Genomic DNA, 19,232 nt, shown 5'->3' with positions numbered 1-19,232 from the left:
TAGTAATATAATATAATATAACAACACTTTTGTAGGGTGTTGTTATCTAATTTGAAAAGTAAAAGTTCTGGAGATGTTGTATGGTCCAAATATAAATTTATTAGAATAACTTTCTCTAGGTCGGTGGGTGATTTCTGGAGTATCCAAAAACACACCCGTACAGTCCGATGCCTAGGTCCTAACTCAAGTTACAAATCATAATCATGTCCTAAGTACATTTACACAATAGCAATTAAGTAATTAGGTTGAGTGACATCTGTCATTCATAGCAATCGGCCTTTCAGACCCCGGCCGCACCGATCAGGTAAGCCAATTTAGCTGTCCTTTGTCTGAGACTGAATGCAGTGTCCGGTCTGGCATGACCAGTTAATCCTGTTACGTAATATAATTAAGTTGAAAGATATGTGGTATAAGATGGACGAAATAAATGCATGAGTTAATCTGACAACAATGACACATGTCGACTTTAAAGGAAAAGCTTCATAAATAGAACTTATCTAAATTGACACAAGTTCAGGAGAAACAATTTACACAAATAGTTCCAGGATATTAATTATATTTATGTCACACGATGGTATAGATTATATGAAAGTTTGTAGTTTAAAATACGCCAAATAACGAATATATTGATATATTAAATTAAAGTTCAGATTTAGCACTTTTATCATAAAATTCTTTATGATAGTAATACTTACCCCTTGGTGTGGCCCCTCGACTAAAAAAGATAAACAAACCGCTCGCATTCATGCATTAACATAAATCCATGTATTGTTATCTCAAGTGGACAAATACCACAGCAAACATAAAAAACATAGAATACTAAACACATTTTAATCAATGTATTACATCTTAGTACAGAAACGCGCCTTTTATAACGGTTCGCCGGGAAGGTTGTTTTGTACATAAGGCAGGTCAGGTATAGAGGATGTTTGTTTTCATGAACATTTTATCTTTTATCTTAACACAAACGAAAATCAGACTCCAACATATTTCTACAAAAGATGAATCACATTAGATGCCATTTATGATAATGTGGAACAGACAAATATTCATACTAATTGCAGCAATACTCCAGCTTGTATTGGTCTAGGGCGCGGAGGGGATTTTCCATGACGTTGGTCTAAAAATAGCTATGGAAAGATACTGGGAAGAGAAAATATATACTGGCGTATTCTTCAATCCGGCTTGTTCTAAAATCTGCGCTCAGAGGAACAACACCTTAAATACAAAAGTATATTAAAATACATGTATAAAACCAGCCCTTATAATATCTACTGGTAATTCAACAATGAAGGCTATCATGTATCCTAATCTAAACGATAGTGCCGAAGGAGAAAGAGAGACGGACTATATTTTCCCGAAAGGTCCAGGATCTGGTGCACACATGGCTAATGAAGTGACCGTTGTATCTGTGGTGAGTCCAATATTTATCTTTGTTATTTAACAAATTTTTCATAATATTTACCAATTAGATTGTCCGCTACAATTTCAATCTAAGTCAAGTCACGTGGAAAGCAAAACAATTACAAACCAGGAAAAAAATATAAAACAAATTAATTTATAACAAGGCATGCAACAATTACATTATTTTGTTAGTTTAAAGATGTTAGATACATATTTTTTCAAGTTTTTTAAATTTTGCATTTGCATTGAGCATTTTCCTAACATAAGAAACCGTTTTAATTATCACGATTTAACATGCACTATCTAGAAAACATATAATGCTAGCTTTTACTACGTTCAAAAATATTTCGAGACATATTTTTGCCGTTCCACTAACATACCGCCCGCTCTTGTTCAAAATACTTGATTTATTGACGCATCATATGAATGGAAATATATTTTGTGCAGCACAGTGACACTCACCCGTAATGTAAAAGCAATTTCTTTAAATAAAAAGAAAAAATATAGGATAAATCTTAACAAGGGACGGATACGTGAACAAATTATTTAACTCGTACAATGAAACCTCTCAAGCGCGATTTTTCACAAAGCCGCTTTTTATTAGAGTTGGCGCTCTTTTTAACGGTTCTCGAACTCGAGTATATTACTGTTTGCACTTCGAGTTTGGTCTTTTACATGCATCCGCGTAACCTTCATCTATTGTATTTATGCATCCTCATTCGGATTTACCATTTAAAATTGTTCCTTGTTATAAAATGACGTTTAATCGGTAAAACTTGCCCATGCCAACGATTTGTTCATGTGTAGCTACACACCCCTGCCCGCCTAGCATTCCTTTTTGATACATCAAAGATCGGCTTACACATTTCTCGACAGCATATCAAACGCATTGTGAAATTTATGTTATGGAAGCTTCCGGAATGTTTTCCAGACATGGCAGCTAATACATACAAACCACACATCCTTACAGTTTTTACATCTGGAAACGTCTGGTAATACTCGAACTGTCTATTCCAAGAGTAATAAATACCATACGTCTATTTTATCTTCATAAAATCGACATGTTTCCTTTATTGTTAACCCGAACGCCATAAGTAGAAGATAATGATAACACGGAAAGTATTGTTAGCTTGCGCTTGTCAGCTTGTGTAGTTTACATGAAAATTGATCGTGGAAAATTTTGCCGCCTGTTGTTAACGACTTAGTGACACACACACAACCGCACGCGTGTGATGTGTGATCAAGATCAATCGAGCGTCTGCCGGTTAGTAACCTTACGCTTACAGCAAACACTCAAGTGACCCCTTTGTTAGTGTATAATAGAGAAAGGAAGGAAAAATCCGCTTCATATGAACGAAACAATATGTGCCACGTTTTATGCTTTTATTCAATGAACGGAACCGGTTTTCTTACAACTTAATTATGCTACACCGAGTTAGTTTAGAAACAAGCTAGTTCAATAGAGTTAGATGGAATGTGAATGAATAAACAAAACAATCCATTTTGGCCAAACACAATCTTTTCTTTATCAAACATATTCCAGATATGTACAACATAAAGATACAAAGCCCAACCCCAGAAATGAACATTCATAACATTCCAAAGATTCATGTATATAGACAACTATAAATAGACTGATAACCCACGTTCAACCCCCCAAACCTTCGTCATTGGTGGCTCTGAATACAAATGTACATTTACATTAGAGGTAAAAACTCTGTTAACACTGCATGCAGCATCACGTTCCAGACCCAGCAGAGTCTCACATCAGTGGAAGGATAGAAACCATGGTAACGAGGCGATAAATCACCCTGCGCGAATGTTTGTAGAGTAGCGGAAATACGAGATGAGAGGTAGTACCTCATTGTAAATAATAACAACGTGCAACATTGCAAATAACATTTTCTACCAATTCACAACAACATCTAAATATAGACATTTCCTAGAATTTGTCATTAACGGATACATTTTATAAGAAGAAGAAAGCTATTTGAGGAAGTTAATTTCATTCAAACCATGGTGATTTTCCATAAGGTGCTAGTGCGCCTGCCCAGAAATCCTATGATAAACTACCACAACAAGCTCACATCTCACGCAATTATGTTTATGGTAATGCTGGTTGCTGTAAATGCAAACGGCCATTAACCTCTGTAAACTACGCTTGCAATAAATCGCACTATGCATTAGCAACGATCTCAAAGTGCGTTGTATATAACATTTAACAAGATATAAACCCGACGCTTTCATTTTATTTTTCGCTTTCTTTACGAATTGTTTGATATGCAGTCATCCCTAGATCGATAATCGACCGCTGTTGTGAGAAAACAACTGAGTCTGGTAGTTGTCAGGGAAGGCGAATGCCAGCGCGTGCCGGTAAATTTCCACAATTGCTTTAGCGGAGAACAGCTGGTTCTTTCTGGACTACAGTTCATCAACCGTTTTGATTGGTTCTTGGCGTTGTAAGGATATTGCATTAATGTTAGAAAGGTAGATAGCTCCTTTTCAAGGTACATTAAGCACGTAAGCAGGATATCTTAACGACGAATTTAAAATGGCTAGCAACACACTTTAAAAAACCTGATACTTTTAAAATTGAATTATATCAATTTGAATAAATTAACACATAACTTGTAAGTGTTCCTATGCTTAAATCAATAACATAAAATTAAGTAAAAACGATTTGTAATTGTAGAACACAGTATTATAAAATTGTAGGTAGGTTAGAATTCAAACTTCACGTACAAATAGTTGGTTTATACAAGACATGAATAATACAAATCATATTAATTAGCAAACGTACTGTGTACTTCTCATCTTTCTAACAAACTAGTGACCTTATAGATTACTAACAAGGGACATATTACGAACGATACATTGATATTCCATAAAATGAAAAGTAATCTTATCATTATGACAGCATTTGTGAGGTTTTCACAATTTCGTTTTATCAACATATTAATACATATATTACTAATAACAAAAACATTTGGACTTGACAATGAAGTTTTTAAATACAAATAGTTCGTAGTACTATACTACCGCTGATTGCTAACCTTAACAATACGTCGTTGGTCTGTCTATTTATGCGAAAAATAACCTATTGTACTGGATCAGCATTAAACACGGAATGTTACAAGAATGTATGTCTCGGCCAAAAGTACGAAAGGTAAAATATGTAAGATTATGTGACCCATGTCGTGTCCATACCGTTCAGGTGGTTAAAACTAAGATATACCTCGACCCTTCTCCCCCCGCCTAGAAATCCGATTTATCACAACAAAACACACAATGGCGGATTTATATATTAAGTACTTCACCATCAGTTGGTTGTTACTGTCACAAAGAGATGTGACTTATGGGGACTTACTAATTAACCAAGAGTAAGGATAATTAACAGTCGGTACATTACGATTAGATGAAAAACAGATCCACTGACGTAGTCACGAGACGTCAGTAGCTTAGATGTAATGATGGAACGGAAAATTTCCATAACACTTGGCAGGGAATCCTCCTACACAATTTTTCATTGCCAAAAGAGAATCATGGATGCAATTTGTGTGAAAGTGTTAAAAGAAGCAATTGATACTTGTCGAATGAACAAACGTACCTAAGTTAATAGTGCTGCATATATAATCAATTAAGCATCAAATAATAATATTTTTTGACATAACATACAGGTGATGATACCTTGTCATGTTTTCCTATAAATGTGTTGTACTACAATCATCAAATAAAGATTCTAAGTGTTGACTTACTGGTGCATTCTACTTCTTAAATGTTACTCTGGAACAAAATTCCCTTGTGACACAACATTTGCTTTGATGTATATTTGTTATAAAGAGATGATCACCCGACATAGTGACAATCTATAAATATTTTCAGTAGGTCTTTCCCAGGAAGATGAATAGGAGAGGACACAGCTTGACGTTACTCGTGCTCTCTGAGTCAGCAGTCGGCTGCAACAGCTTGGCATTTATAGTGACTAATAACACTACACAACCTACTAAAACATCATTCAAAAATAAAACTATGTTATAAATATACAAATAAAACATTCAACCAAACGTTTTTAGTAACAATCGCGCAGAATTGGGTTGAACATGCATTTTAAAACCTCCAGATGCAATTGTCAAATTTATCTAATGTGTTTTTATATCTTTTGTATTTTTTAGTCTGAAGTAAACGAGTTTGCATGCAGTCTTCCAGAAAAGTGCTCCGAGGGAAGCAATGACAGCACAAGCACGAGCACCGGAAGCGGAAATGAGGAGGAAAGAGCCACCTGGGGTGGAAAACTCGAGTTCCTGCTCACGTGCATCTGCTATGCGGTCGGATTGGGAAATGTTTGGCGATTTCCGTACCTGTGTTATAAAAATGGCGGCGGTGAGTTAATACTTTATTCCTGGCGACGATAAAATTTAATACACGAGAAAAAGAAGATTATAGCGACGGAGTATTGATTTTTTTCATTTGTTAATAAAACAGGCGGTCGTGTTTTATGCCTATAGCATTTTGCATGCGGGGATAAATACATTTGGTAATTTTCCACGGAATCCCTATCGGATATATTTCTGTTTTATGTCACGCCTGAATTGTTGTATGTAAATGACTAAATTATATGTGAACATATTTCTGGGTAAAGACGATGTGAACTGCCCATCTGTGTATACCATATATACAACTAATAACATATAACACCAGAGGACTTTTCACCTTTGATAAATTTGTTAATAATAACAATCCAATGCCCATTATTTCCCACAGCATTTTAAGATAAACTGTCGCCAGACTCTCTGGGGAAATATCAACCATTAGGCTGGTAATGTAAACTATAATGCACATATGCAGAAAAAATCCAATGTACACTGTGTTGTCCACTTCAAGTATTTCCGTCCGGAAATATTTCGGTTCCCGTAAATACACGATATCTTTATAACGAGAGAACGAACAGGAAGCGGACTACCGGATATATCTCCTTCACAGTGATACACACACTGTATAACCAAGCTGTACACTTCCTCCTCACCACTTTTATATGTGTATTCATTAAAATACATATTTGATATCCCAAAATATGATATATTTAATTGATATTTATCTGTAATCAAATCACTCCTAAATATATGAAGTTAGAATCGCTTATCCGAATACCTGCTTGTTGGTTTATTATTCCGTTAATTATAAATTCTCAGCTGATATAATAAAATTAATATTTATAATCAATGTTGATATATGAACTTTGAATTATAATATTTTCATTTTATTTTACAGGCGCATTTTTGGTGCCCTACACTATTATGTTGGGTATAGTCGGTCTACCTCTGTTCTTCCTTGAGTTGGGCATTGGCCAGTACGCAAGTTTGGGGCCTATCTCTGTCTGGAAGATGAATCCCTTGCTGAAAGGTAAATTTAATCTTTACGACACGACCATCGAATGAGTTATGATGCAAAAAAATATTAATATGTAGCAAAGGAAGATATAATTTCGAACCGTCAAAATTATGTCAATTTGTAACATATGTTTAAATTCCATTGCACTTGCTATTTATGACGTTACCATTTCACTATGAATGAAACAGCATTTGGTAAATTCAATGTTTACTTGCATTACAGGTTTAGGTTACGCTTCGGTGATTGTCTCATGGTTGATTGGATTGTACTACAATGTGATCATCTCGCACGTGCTGTTCTACCTGTACTCGTCCTTCACCGACAAATTACCGTGGCAATCGTGTGATAACGACTGGAACACTCCGAACTGCATCACGTTCGAGCAGCATTTAAATGGTAAGTGTCTCTTAACTACCACTGTATCGTATTACTACACCCAGTGGGAACAGACACAAACCTCCATCCGGGCCCTCGTCATCCTCCTGAACTAACTCGCACTTCCCATAATGAGAGGGGGTTTCATTTAGAGACCCACTCTCTTCTGTTGTAAAACGCTTCATCTTTTACCGTATGCATATACCCGTCATTACAATACGCATCACGCTTCATTGCTCCTCATAGTCCCCTCTATTCTCGGTGGTTTGTGTTCCTTCTGGGTTTAGGAATATAGCGCATGCTCACTGTAGTATCTTAAAGAGACTCCAAGTACGAAGATAATCAGGGTTCTTAATCTTTTTCTTATAGGTTCTGTAAACCACACCGCTCACTCCAATGTCAGCAAAACGCCTAGCGAGGAATATTACAGGTACGGGTATGATATAACTATATAACCAAGCATGTGTAGTTATGGCCCACCCTAGCTCCACCCACTGCGGAGTGACAGGGTTTTGTACGTTGAGCATTTCAATAATGAACCATCTAATCATTTTACAGAAATTACGTCCTTGGGCAGACGGATTCCATTGACGATATAGGAAAGATAGAATGGCATCTTGCCTTGACGCTTCTTCTTGCCTGGGTGATCGTATGCCTCGTACTACTAAGAGGAATCCAGTCTCTAGGAAAGGTACGTGACGTCACTACTTATTGTAAATTATTTCCAATTCTAATTCCATTTAAATAACATTAACAAGATCTTGTAGAAACCTGTGTTGACGGAGATACTAAAGTCTGTCCTTGCGATTATACATGCGATGAACCGGTATACGTAGTTTTGCTTCAATAGTTTTAAGATTTGCATTAATATGTTATTTGTCCGTTTCAGGTTGTCTATTTCACAGCCATCTTCCCTTATATAATGCTGACCATCCTGTTTATCCGCGGTGTCACCTTACCTGGTGCGGCTGATGGACTGATGTATTACTTCAAGCCAGACTTCAACAAGCTGCTGGAGACCAGGGTGTGGAGTGATGCCGCCACCCAGATCTTCTACTCACTCAGCGCATGCTCCGGAGGTCTGATTGCCATGTCCAGTTACAATAAGTTCAACAACAACTTTTACAGGGATTCACTCATCGTCACCTTCATCAACTGTGGTACCAGCATATTCGCTGGAATGGTCATTTTCGCCGTCCTCGGTTTCATGGCACAGGAAAAAGGAGTGGACATTTCGAAAGTTGCTGACGGAGGTATGTTTATGACATACTCCATTTTGTGTACTCCATGGTTTGAAGAATGATTTGTTTTTGTGAAGAAGGTGACAGCAGAAAGCAGCATGTATAAAGTTGTGTAGGACGTCATTAAAATGTAGATAACATAATGCCAAGATGAGCAACACTAAGTACCAACCTGAACATGGGTTCGATATGCATCTGACCATTAAGTAACGCATATTCATTTCTAACTTGCAAGATATTTGTGTGTGGCTGTTCAACATGTCATCATCACGTTAATTTATCATCTTTTCAGGTCCCGGACTTGCTTTTGTGGTTTACCCAGAAGCCCTTGCACGTATGCCTGTTGCCCCACTCTGGTCTGTGTTTTTCTTCATCATGATGGCTACTCTTGGATTTGGCTCTGAGGTAAGCATAAACACCACCCACCAAAATGAGATGTGGATATACCTGAAGACTGAAAAAAATCACTAATAAATCAAAATGAAGTTAAAACATAAATTACCTAAACAATATTTTTTACGATATATATGCATTTACGGATTTTTTGAAAAGAAAACATTTTTCCAGACATTGACCAATTGAAACTGCGATGTATGTTTGATATATGACGTTGTCTGCTCTGGTTTCTACTCCTAGAAAACGAAAATGAACCCGTCAGACAATACTTTCTTGTTGGTAGCTTTAACAGTGTGTTGTTTCTGTTGTACTCAGTAAAAATCGTCTTTCTTCCAGTTCTCCTACGTTGAATGCGTGTTCAGTGCTCTGGCTGACGAGTTCCCCATCCTGCGTGAACGCCGTAACAACATCATCTTCAGAGTAGTCGGATGTATCATCTGTTTCTTCCTCGGTCTCCCAATGGTCTGCAGTGTAAGTATTCATCAGCACAAAGGGAGATCACTCCGTCTCCCCCATCGTGTCAAATGTTGCATCAATAGGAGAGAGAAAATAATTCATGCGAAATAGAAACAAAAATATTCGGAAATTATGAGTAGTTTTAATAACAACGAGTTTTATTCTATATGGTATCCATATACGTTTATCATATTAAATAATGAAACGATGTATTGTTTATATATAAAGTTGCATTGAATATGCTTTGTTTGTTTATTGTTTATGTTTGTGTTGACAGGGAGGTATCTGGCTGCTGAACCTCGTTGATTACAGTGTCGGTGGATTCCCCTTGTTAGTTGTTGGTATTATGGAACTCATCGCTGTTGCTTGGATTTATGGTAAATATTAAAAAGGTCAAAGGTTAAATACTTAAACAATAACGCATCACTTTAAAGCAATAGGTGCAATCTAATCACATGTGGGTTTCCCTTTAACTCATTTACCCCTGAAGAAACATTTAAACTTTTCCAAATCAAGGGTTGGAAAAGTTCATTATGAAATTTCAGGGGTGAATGAGTTAAATAGTAAAACAATAACGCATCGGTTTAAAGCATTGTGTTTCAATATAAAAATGTTTGTTTATAGATAATATGCCTGATCATAACATGTGTAGTCAATTTCACCAAATCATGTCATGTGACGTCGATAACTGATCAATATTTATAAGGTTATAACGTTAGATGTTTACGTGAGGATTACACGTTTTTTCAGTATAATGATTGTAGCCTTTTTAAAGGAAGATAATAAGATTATCGGAAGATAATAAGACAATCCTCAGAATGATCTTGTAATAGAAAAATACCTAACTAATTGAAAAAAACAACTTATGACGTTCCTACTTCTTTTTTCAGGTTATGATAACTTCTCGGACAATATTTACACTATGCTGGGAAAAAGACCAAGCATATATTGGAAAATCTGTTGGAAATATGTTTCACCTGGTGTTATTGGTGTAAGTAATCTCTAGCTTTAGCCAATCATATAATTATTTAAAGATATGACATCGTTAATAAAATAAAATAAAAGTTTTGCAAAATTATAAAAAGAGATATAATAAAATTATCCCATATTGATTGTATAAACACAAAGTGGAAATTTGATGTTAAACACTTATGCAAGTGAATTCATCCAAAAACTAAATAAACATTTTCAATTGAAAACTACTATTATCCATTTATATACAAGGTATTGGTAAAACAAATATTGTCTTCACGTTAGTTCTCACCTTATTATTATTCCTTTTTCCAGGTCACCATCATCCTAAACATTGTGATGTATAGTCCACCTAGCATGGACGAACAATTGTACCCCTCATGGGCCAACGCTCTCGCCTGGTTGATCGCTCTTTTCCCAATTATTGCAATCCCCGCTTTGTTCCTGCACAAATACTGCATTGAGGGTGGATTTGAGGTAAGCTAGCTTTAACTCTTATATAGCAACGTAATTTCTTTCCTGTTGATTAATATGAATAAATATTCACAAAACATCGATAAAAAACATCCTGTTTTTTTAATATATATTTTTATTTTGTGAAATTGCGCAAGAAAAATATATAATGTTTTAGGGATGAAAGCTTCAATGTTGCAGTGACTTTTAGTTCAGAATGTACCATTTGTGTAATTGATATTGATTATGCCTAGTTCTTTTCTGTTTTATAGTTTATTTTTCAAAAATAATATAGGAATACCAGGATGGGGCCTGGCCTAATGCTGGTGTTTCTACTATTGTATTTTGGCAAAATAAACCATAGTAGCATCGTCATTCTCTGACTCTGTCTGTGTCCTACGCTCATCTTTCTCACTCTGTCCATCATTTTTCTAATTGTGATAATATTTTTCTTGCAGTTAATGAAAGCAAGTATGAAACCTGATCCAACCTTTGGACCCGTTATTCAATACCCCAACGTAGACGACTCATTTCCAAATGTGGGAAATATTCATGGTGGTGGCTACAATCAGGCATTTGCAAAATCTATGGGAAGTTCTATATCAACAAGTACAAAACTCACGGACGTTACCAATCTTAATTTTACACCAGCGTCGTCTGTCATAACTGTTTCAAAGCTGCCAAAATCGTCAACAGAAAAAGTACCAAACGAATCTCGTCTATAGTTTTATTTAAAGTGTTTATTCCACATGCTTGAATGTTCAATGAATGTATACGGAAGTGAGCGAGTGTGATCGAGAATCATATCATTTTTCATCAACATTAATTAACGACATGATATATGACATGAAATTGACATGGCCTATATCAATTTTTATTTATTTCTCGAAACACGATAACAAAAACATTTGCAATTTGCTTTTTTGATGAGACACAAAACACAGGTTTTGAAAGAAGAAAAATCATCGATTTTCCAAAAAACTTACTATTTCTTTGGATCATAGAATTTGACAGGTGTGTTCTTATTGTGTCATATATCAAGTAATTAACAAATTAAATTGTGATAAATAACCATTGTACAAATTATTGACGAATGATTGTGATATTCCCAAAAATTGTTCCAATTTATTTTATATTTTAATTCGTTTGTTTTTGTTAGTCTAGCATATATTTTTGGCTTTCACCAAATGTTATCTTACTACGAATCTTCAAAAATGTTGTCTTACTACGAATCTTCAAAAATGCTACCTTACAACGCGTTGCTAATACCCTTACTCATGTCGGTTGGGATATTGAATTTATATAATATGATTAAACTTATCGAACTGTACGACGCCAAGTCTTGCAAACAGCATTAAGCTGCCAGATACCTTCCCGATGTTGCTGAAGCAATGACGACACTAGTCAAATTTTCTTGCATCAATATGGAGGTGAATGAACTATTTTAGTTTGATTGTACGGAGTTATTCTAAGTTTAAGTCTTCCTGTGAGATTTTAACTTATAGTAACACTGTTTCACAAAACTATTTGTATCTTAAGGAATTTGTATATTTTGTGGCAATGTGCAAACATGATTCTTTATCAAAGGTGCTTTACTATATTATTTTTGTTTGATTCTTTTTTTCATCTTTTTCTGACAATGACATGACTTAACTTTAATCTTAACAAATTTTAGATGAACTATTCGAAATACATGCTGTTGTTTATAACTTGTTTTTGAAAACGCAAGTTTATGGTAGAAAACTAATGTAGTGGCAAGTTTAACTAAGAACAGTTTAATTATTTTAAGATCGTTTGTTTTTGTCATTGTAAATACCCAACATCGTGTTCAAATATTTGTCTATTTCTCTTCACTCTTTCTCTTTAACTGATCATGTCCACGTTATCGGTGTGTAATGGTATTTGACCATTGTCTTTCAGTTTTTAATAATGTTGACGCATGCGCACTGCAGTGTCTTGAACGAATGTGTCTTATACGCTTGCGGCTTTATTGTTGTTTCATATACATGTACTACTTAAAACCCATTCTGCTGTGTTCGTAAGTTCTAAATGGAACAAGTTTACAACGCTTAAACAGTGTTTAACTAAACTGATCTGCTTTCTGTGATCAGGATCTAGTACCACCAACATGAAGTTGACACAAGATTAGTTTGGGCATAAGTTTTTGTACTAAAAACCCCGATGAGAGGAAATAATCTTCTTTTATTGTTAAACTTGACGTTTGTATATATCAGTGCATTGTTTGCAATGAAAGACGTAAATGATGAGTGTTGCTCAGGAGTGTGTTTGAATCTATAGGTGTAACTGGACCCGACATCTCAGATTTTCTATCCCAAATGTTTTTGTTTGCCTCAAGATTCGTTATTCAATTCATTTTCAATTTTAATATTTGAATAGTCAATATACTAAAAATAAGATTTCCCGTTACCTTTCAAAATTTATTTTGAAGCAAAATGAAGATCATGGTCAATTCATTATATGAGACATTTGAAGAGAACCAAAAATAGTTATGGACGCCCTTGAAGAAGGCCATGAGGCTCAACTATTGGGACTGAGAATATCATTTTATATAAAAAATAATAATAAATTGTTTATTAATATTTCCGTTTAGCAAACACTTGATTTGGAAAGTGGAGATTTGTAACTGAGGAGTTAGGGACAGGTCGAGTGTAAGTGAGAGAAAAAGAGTCGGCTGCATGCTGAATAAACGACGACTTGGATGCATAATGAGATGTGATAAATTATTTTGTAATTATGTAATTATGTAAATGAACAGTTACATAGACAGCACATTACACTTGCCATGATTCAATGTCATATAACACGTTTATACTTGCCTAAAAGTACTTAATGACACATTTCAAAGGCTATTGAAAAGATAACTTTATAATAATAAGTTCTATCAGTTTTATGCAAAATATATACGACTTATGATTGAAAATTCCATCATATTTCTTATTTTAATAATTACAATTAATTGATAAATTTGTACGAAACGCCCATATGGTGCACTAAAGATTTATCTTTTTTGACTTTCTGCATTAACTTACTCAAATTTTCAATACATGCTTCCTGCTTTGTATTTCTAAGGTTTTTTTGACAAGTACATCTAGAAATATAATCATTTAATAATCAACCTTTATTTCATTTCCAAGTTACTGCTGTACTTGACCAGCGGCCTCTAACGTCGATGAATATACAGTGACGTCATTGACTATCACTGTAACATCCACCAGTTAATTTACTGTGACGTCAGAGAAGTATACGTGTTAAACTCTCAGACATCAGGGGTGACGTTGTGTGCTTATCTACCACATGTATATTTTTGTATTGCTGCAGTACGATACGACAAACAAATAAACTTGTTAAAATTAATATCTATTGTTGTTTCTTCATTCTATTTACAATGTAGAACCTCGTCAAGAAGGAAAATCACATTTAGGAAACTTGCCAGCCGAACTTTAAGGTCAAAATGAGAATATATTGAGTTCCATATCAACAACAGCAGACGATCTAGTAGATCAAAAAATGTCATCAATTATAACCTTGGTAATTAACAAAACACAACAAACATATCATCTCTTTTAGAATTATTTCCTGAAATAGGAAAAACTTATCTTGAAAATATCCATGTATTTAGGATGAGTCAAACACACATACTAAATCAGAGGAACACAATAGGATTTTATTAAAGATTTCTGAACTATTTTGAAGTATGGAAAAGGTTGAAAATTACGTATTTTATTATTTAAACTATGCAAGACCAGTTGTGTTGTCCTCGTTCACGAGGAATACGAAGGGATAAGTCATTTTATTTAAGATAACCACTTTCTTAACCGAAGTTTCAGGAGCCAATTTCAATCTTGTTTGATGACAAATTGATAATGTTAATTAATATGCGAACGTTTAAACTTCTATTGGCAGAGGAGATCAGGGTGTGATTATCGATTATACCAAATGACTTTTTAAGGAATTGCTGATAACATCAAAGTAGATGTGCAGGACGTGTCTCATTTTAAAGACAATGCAGGCGTTACAAGTGTCTGTTGAAACAAAGGCTGGAGTTCTGGTACTTTATTCACGAACATGACAAGGTTCCAGTACATGAGTGCATTTCAGAATAAAATTATCTTTTGTTCACAAAGTGTGATGCATTTTCTTCAGTTCAGTTTGACAATCCTATTTAACCAGTAAAATAGTAAACAATCTCAATCATTTACGATATTACCAATGTGTTTATTTATATATTCTAAAGTAGCGCTATGTTAAGAGATCTTTATCGCATTATCAATGTATTTAATTAAGTCGAAAGAGCTAGACTGGGGCAAAACTGGGTTGTTCCGTCTTCGGTCCCAGGTAAAATCACACGCTTACATGAGCAATGTTCACCGGGAACCGGGGATGTGCTTCTTCGTTGAATTTATAATCACAGATTGTCTTTTACGAACTGTCACCATATCTATGCATCCTACTATACCTTAGTGATGAACCGGTGATGGTTCACATTACAAAAAAAAAAAAAAAAATTAATATCACACCTGTGTGCAATGATTGAGTCTGGGAACATTTATTATTATGTGTGAGAAAGTTTTATTAAGGTTGAAAATCATATTCAGAAATATGTGATGTGAAGAGAATGTGAGTCAAACGACATGATTCATTAATAGTGTCTTGGCTCCGTAGACATAAACTTATTTCAATATTCAGCAGACCGAAAAGAATTTTGCTGAAATGAATAAAATGACTTTGAAAGGGGTGGAAGGGCGGTCTTATGCAATGCCGTAATCAAACGTTTGACGTCAGATACATGACAAACACAATTATTGAAATAAACCACTTACAAATGACAACTTTGGCAGAAACTCAAACACTCAGTGAAATGCAAACGTTTAAGTATTCACCTTTATAATGATGACGCTGTCATTTGTGAATGTAGTTTGAATGCCTTATGAAATGCGTCGATGAGTAGCGTTAAAAAACCTGGACAATTACATTTATTGATAGTGTGATGAGACAAGAGAAACACATTTATTGGTATCGTGGTAAGTCTCGAAAAACACATTTATTGGTAGCGTGGTAGGTCTAGAGAAATACATTCATTGGTATCATGGTAAGTCTGGAGAAACACACATTCATTGATAACGTGGTAAGTCTAGAGAAAACATTTATTGGTAGCGTGGGAGGTCTAGAAAAACACATTTATTGGTAGCGTGGTAAGTCTAGAGAAAACACACATTTATTGGTAATGTGGTAAGTCTAGAGAAACACACATTTATTAGTATCGTGGTAAGTCTAGAGAAAACATTTATTGGGAGCGTGGTAAGTCTAAAGAGTAACGTATATGGAAAGAATTGTAAAGTATGCTTATTGGTAGCGTTATATGTAAATTGTGAAATTCGATTGTTTTTACTTTTACACAAAGGATTATCACCTGCTTCAGTCAATCAAAGGGAAACAACTCCTTTCGCAATTAACCACCAGAATTCGTTAAAACTTTCACATAATTGTTATGCAACTATGTAGAGGTGATTTTGTGAAAATCTAGGCATTTCGATCGAAAAATTAAGTTTTCGTTAATCTTAATATTTTCCATTTTTTTGGTGTGTGGTTTTGTTCGGAACAATAATTACAATAAAACATGTAAAGAAGCATCGCTAACTAACCCTACAAATATTTTATTTATGACAAAATATTTAAAACACGTTACATTAAGTGTATTTTATTGAAATTGTATGGATAAAAGTGATTACCTACAAGCTAAAAGCAAACAGGACACAAACTTTCATACAAAAGTAGTGGAAAATTAAACAAAATATACACAATGGGTTTTTAATTAATCTATTTTACATTTTACAATCACTTTGATCGTGGTCAGAGTTGTCTTCCTTGAAAAAAAAATTGAACTTTTTGCATAGGGATACAATTAACGCAATCTTTTAAAAACTATCAAAAATGATGGAAATTAATTAAAATTATGATATTAAAAATGACAATCTATTGTTCTTTTATGGAACCAATTAAATTACCCTCAATCATGGACATCATTCCACAGCCTGCTAGCGCTTGGTATATGTACATGTCAGGTACGTATGTACCTGTAATCAGAGGCTTTTGCATAGTACGCCGTTCTCACATACACTTACACATGCATTTTTATAGGGATCTTAATACTTTCACATAACAATATTTCAACAGAGTCAGTGAACTGCATTTATTAAAACGATTTACTCGACAGAGCGTAATTGACAGCGTAACTCGCCCGACAGCGACAGCCATAACGACCTCGAGCTTGTGGATTGGTGTAAGCACGTGATATGCACATGTAAGGTTGGTACACAAACCCTATCAGTCCGCATGCCATGTGCTTCATATATGACCTTCTTGAAGTCGTCTGGTCTCATGTCATGTAAGTAACTTTCCGTGAGTCAGTTAATTTCTTTGTATCGGAATCTTTATTCTTGAAGTACGTGTGATTACAAATTTCTCGATATCGGATGTTTACATACATTATATATCATCTCGATAAACGTGTACTATTGTTTACCCGGTGTTGCTATAATTTCCACGGTTTGTTCTCCTTTCTCCCACATTTTTCTGATCATAGGTATTATTTAAACACTGGAAAACTATACAGGTGTCATTATAGTCTATTCTGGTATAGTACAGGTAGATTATTTACCTGTGTTTACCTGTTCACCAATAGGAAATACTGTGTTACTTATAGGAATATTTAACATATATTTCCTGATTTTCGTAATATTTACTGGAATTATGAATAAATATATACAAGATTCCAGTTATTACTAAATACACATCAAAATACATTAACTGAAAACCTGCTTTTATCAATTTCATATTAAATGAATTTTATACATTTTTACTATACATTTACATGTATGTTATATATATATTTCATAAAATAGAACTAAATTTAGCAAGCAATTTATGAGAAATATAATCAGTAAAGACAGAGATCATGTATTACATTATTAAATATGCAAAAACGTATGCAAAGCTGGGAATGAAAATAAATAAAACAAAATAAATTACATGTACACATGGAATACTTAGGACCGGCTGATCAAATCAATCATATTCATAAAATGCACACATGCAAAAAGATACATGACATACAACTAGTATAATAGCACTAACTTACTAAAGGTGAAATATTGGAAAGTCCATAAAAGCACAGATAATGAAAAGTCCATAATTTTAAGAAATCCTAGCAAAGCACCAAAAAAAAAAAAAAAAATCCATAGCAAACACATTTATCAAAATGTCACTCTAAATGCAAAATATGGGATGCTGTGTCGGCATCCTGGATTACATCTGTTGTACCATTCTCCAAGCGTTCCTTTCGTTGGTTAAGGCGGCTGTCGATGTTACGGTAGCGTTTTGCTCTTGGTCTGAGTTGTCCTTCTGCTGCGTGTTGGATGCGCGTTATCTCGTTGTTGACTTGTATTTCCTGGAAGACGCGGATGATGCTGTAGATGTTGGGGTGGGTCCCTCGGTCTCAATGTGGTTCCAGAGTTGTTGATCTCGGTCAATCTACAGTGTCACGACGTAATCTGTAAATGGAGTGGTGTCCTGTGGTACATCAGCATCGTCTATGTCCTCCAGCGCATTGAACCAGACATCTTCTACATGGTCTAACGGAACAAGAGGTAGTACAGCGGCACGCCGTACAAGTTGTCGGACATCGTCGTTGTTGGCGTAGAGTTGTTGAAGTCCGGTCTGCTGGACTTTCTTCCAAATACACTGTGTATAGCGGAAGAAACAGCCCTTCAAACTCACAGCTGGAAAAACACTGCGCGGATGGCGTTCCGTTCTTGGCAGCAGCCTCAAAGTCTTGGAAAACGGTGGTGGGATTGAGTTGGAGGTTGAGTTCTGTCATCTTGGTCTTGAGGAGTGTAAATAATCTTTGTTATGTTGCCTGGCTCTTGCTGGGAAGTAGACTGTATACAAGTGGGTACATCTGGTCTCCAACCCTGGCGTGGACGGTGTAGATCTGCTGAAACTGAGTCTGGCACGTTTACAACGTTCCATCACAGAAGAGAGTGTTGGCGTTGCAGATGTCTATCAAGTTGTCGGATGTCGCGAAGGCTATACTCCTGGATTGGTCACCATGATCAAGTAGTAGGAATTCCTCTCCGGCAGTTGTCTGAGTCCACTTTCCCTCTAGGTTGATGTCCTGAATTATCATGGGGAGTCTGAGTACGTCGAGCGTTATACAGTCACTTCTTAGTGGACTGAAAGGTGGGTAGTTGTCTGACTGTGTTCTCTGCGTCGTCGTTCCAATCATCGGATTGAAGCTTGGTTACCTCCTCCTCGTAGATTCTGGGAATTGGTTTTACTTCTTTCACGCAGCGGGTACGAATGGTCTCCATTATCTCGTGGGTGACGATCTTAGCATGGTCCTGTGGGTGGTTGTGGGGATGGCGGCCGTTTCCAGTAGGGACGTTGTTTCGGATACTAAGGGTAGCTGGACAGTTGGGGATGGTACTTCTGCAATATACATGCTCACCTCTGTTGTTCTTAACACAG

At 35.4% G+C, this 19,232-nt stretch overlaps 1 protein-coding gene across 1 annotated transcript; it reads left to right on the top strand.

Annotated features, from left to right (window-relative positions):
* The first annotated feature begins 1,163 nt into the window (after positions 1–1,163).
* Positions 1,164–14,060, top strand: LOC110446974 (sodium- and chloride-dependent GABA transporter 1-like). Its single transcript, XM_021492332.1, has 13 exons — positions 1,164–1,414; positions 5,577–5,784; positions 6,673–6,804; positions 7,015–7,188; positions 7,537–7,597; positions 7,726–7,858; positions 8,057–8,420; positions 8,701–8,813; positions 9,141–9,275; positions 9,538–9,637; positions 10,151–10,251; positions 10,548–10,709; positions 11,144–14,060. The coding sequence occupies exons 1-13, from the start codon at positions 1,289–1,291 to the stop codon at positions 11,408–11,410; spliced, it is 2,076 nt and encodes a 691-aa protein (XP_021348007.1). The 5' UTR covers positions 1,164–1,288; the 3' UTR covers positions 11,411–14,060.
* Positions 14,061–19,232: the final 5,172 nt, after the last annotated feature.

Source organism: Mizuhopecten yessoensis, unplaced genomic scaffold (genome assembly GCF_002113885.1).
Source record: "Mizuhopecten yessoensis strain PY_sf001 unplaced genomic scaffold, ASM211388v2 scaffold3091, whole genome shotgun sequence".
In the NCBI taxonomy this organism is placed as follows: Eukaryota; Metazoa; Mollusca; class Bivalvia; order Pectinida; family Pectinidae; genus Mizuhopecten; species Mizuhopecten yessoensis.
This window is presented reverse-complemented; position numbering and strand designations above follow the sequence as displayed.

Bases quoted from the DNA above. Each gene is read 5' to 3' on its own strand.
- LOC110446974 (XM_021492332.1), top strand. From the start codon at position 1,289: ATGAAGGCTATCATGTATCCTAATCTAAACGATAGTGCCGAAGGAGAA. The intron at 7,189-7,536 runs GTAAGTGTCTCT...TTTTTCTTATAG, and splicing joins GTTCGAGCAGCATTTAAATG to GTTCTGTAAACCACACCGCT. The intron at 10,710-11,143 runs GTAAGCTAGCTT...TTTTTCTTGCAG, and splicing joins GCATTGAGGGTGGATTTGAG to TTAATGAAAGCAAGTATGAA.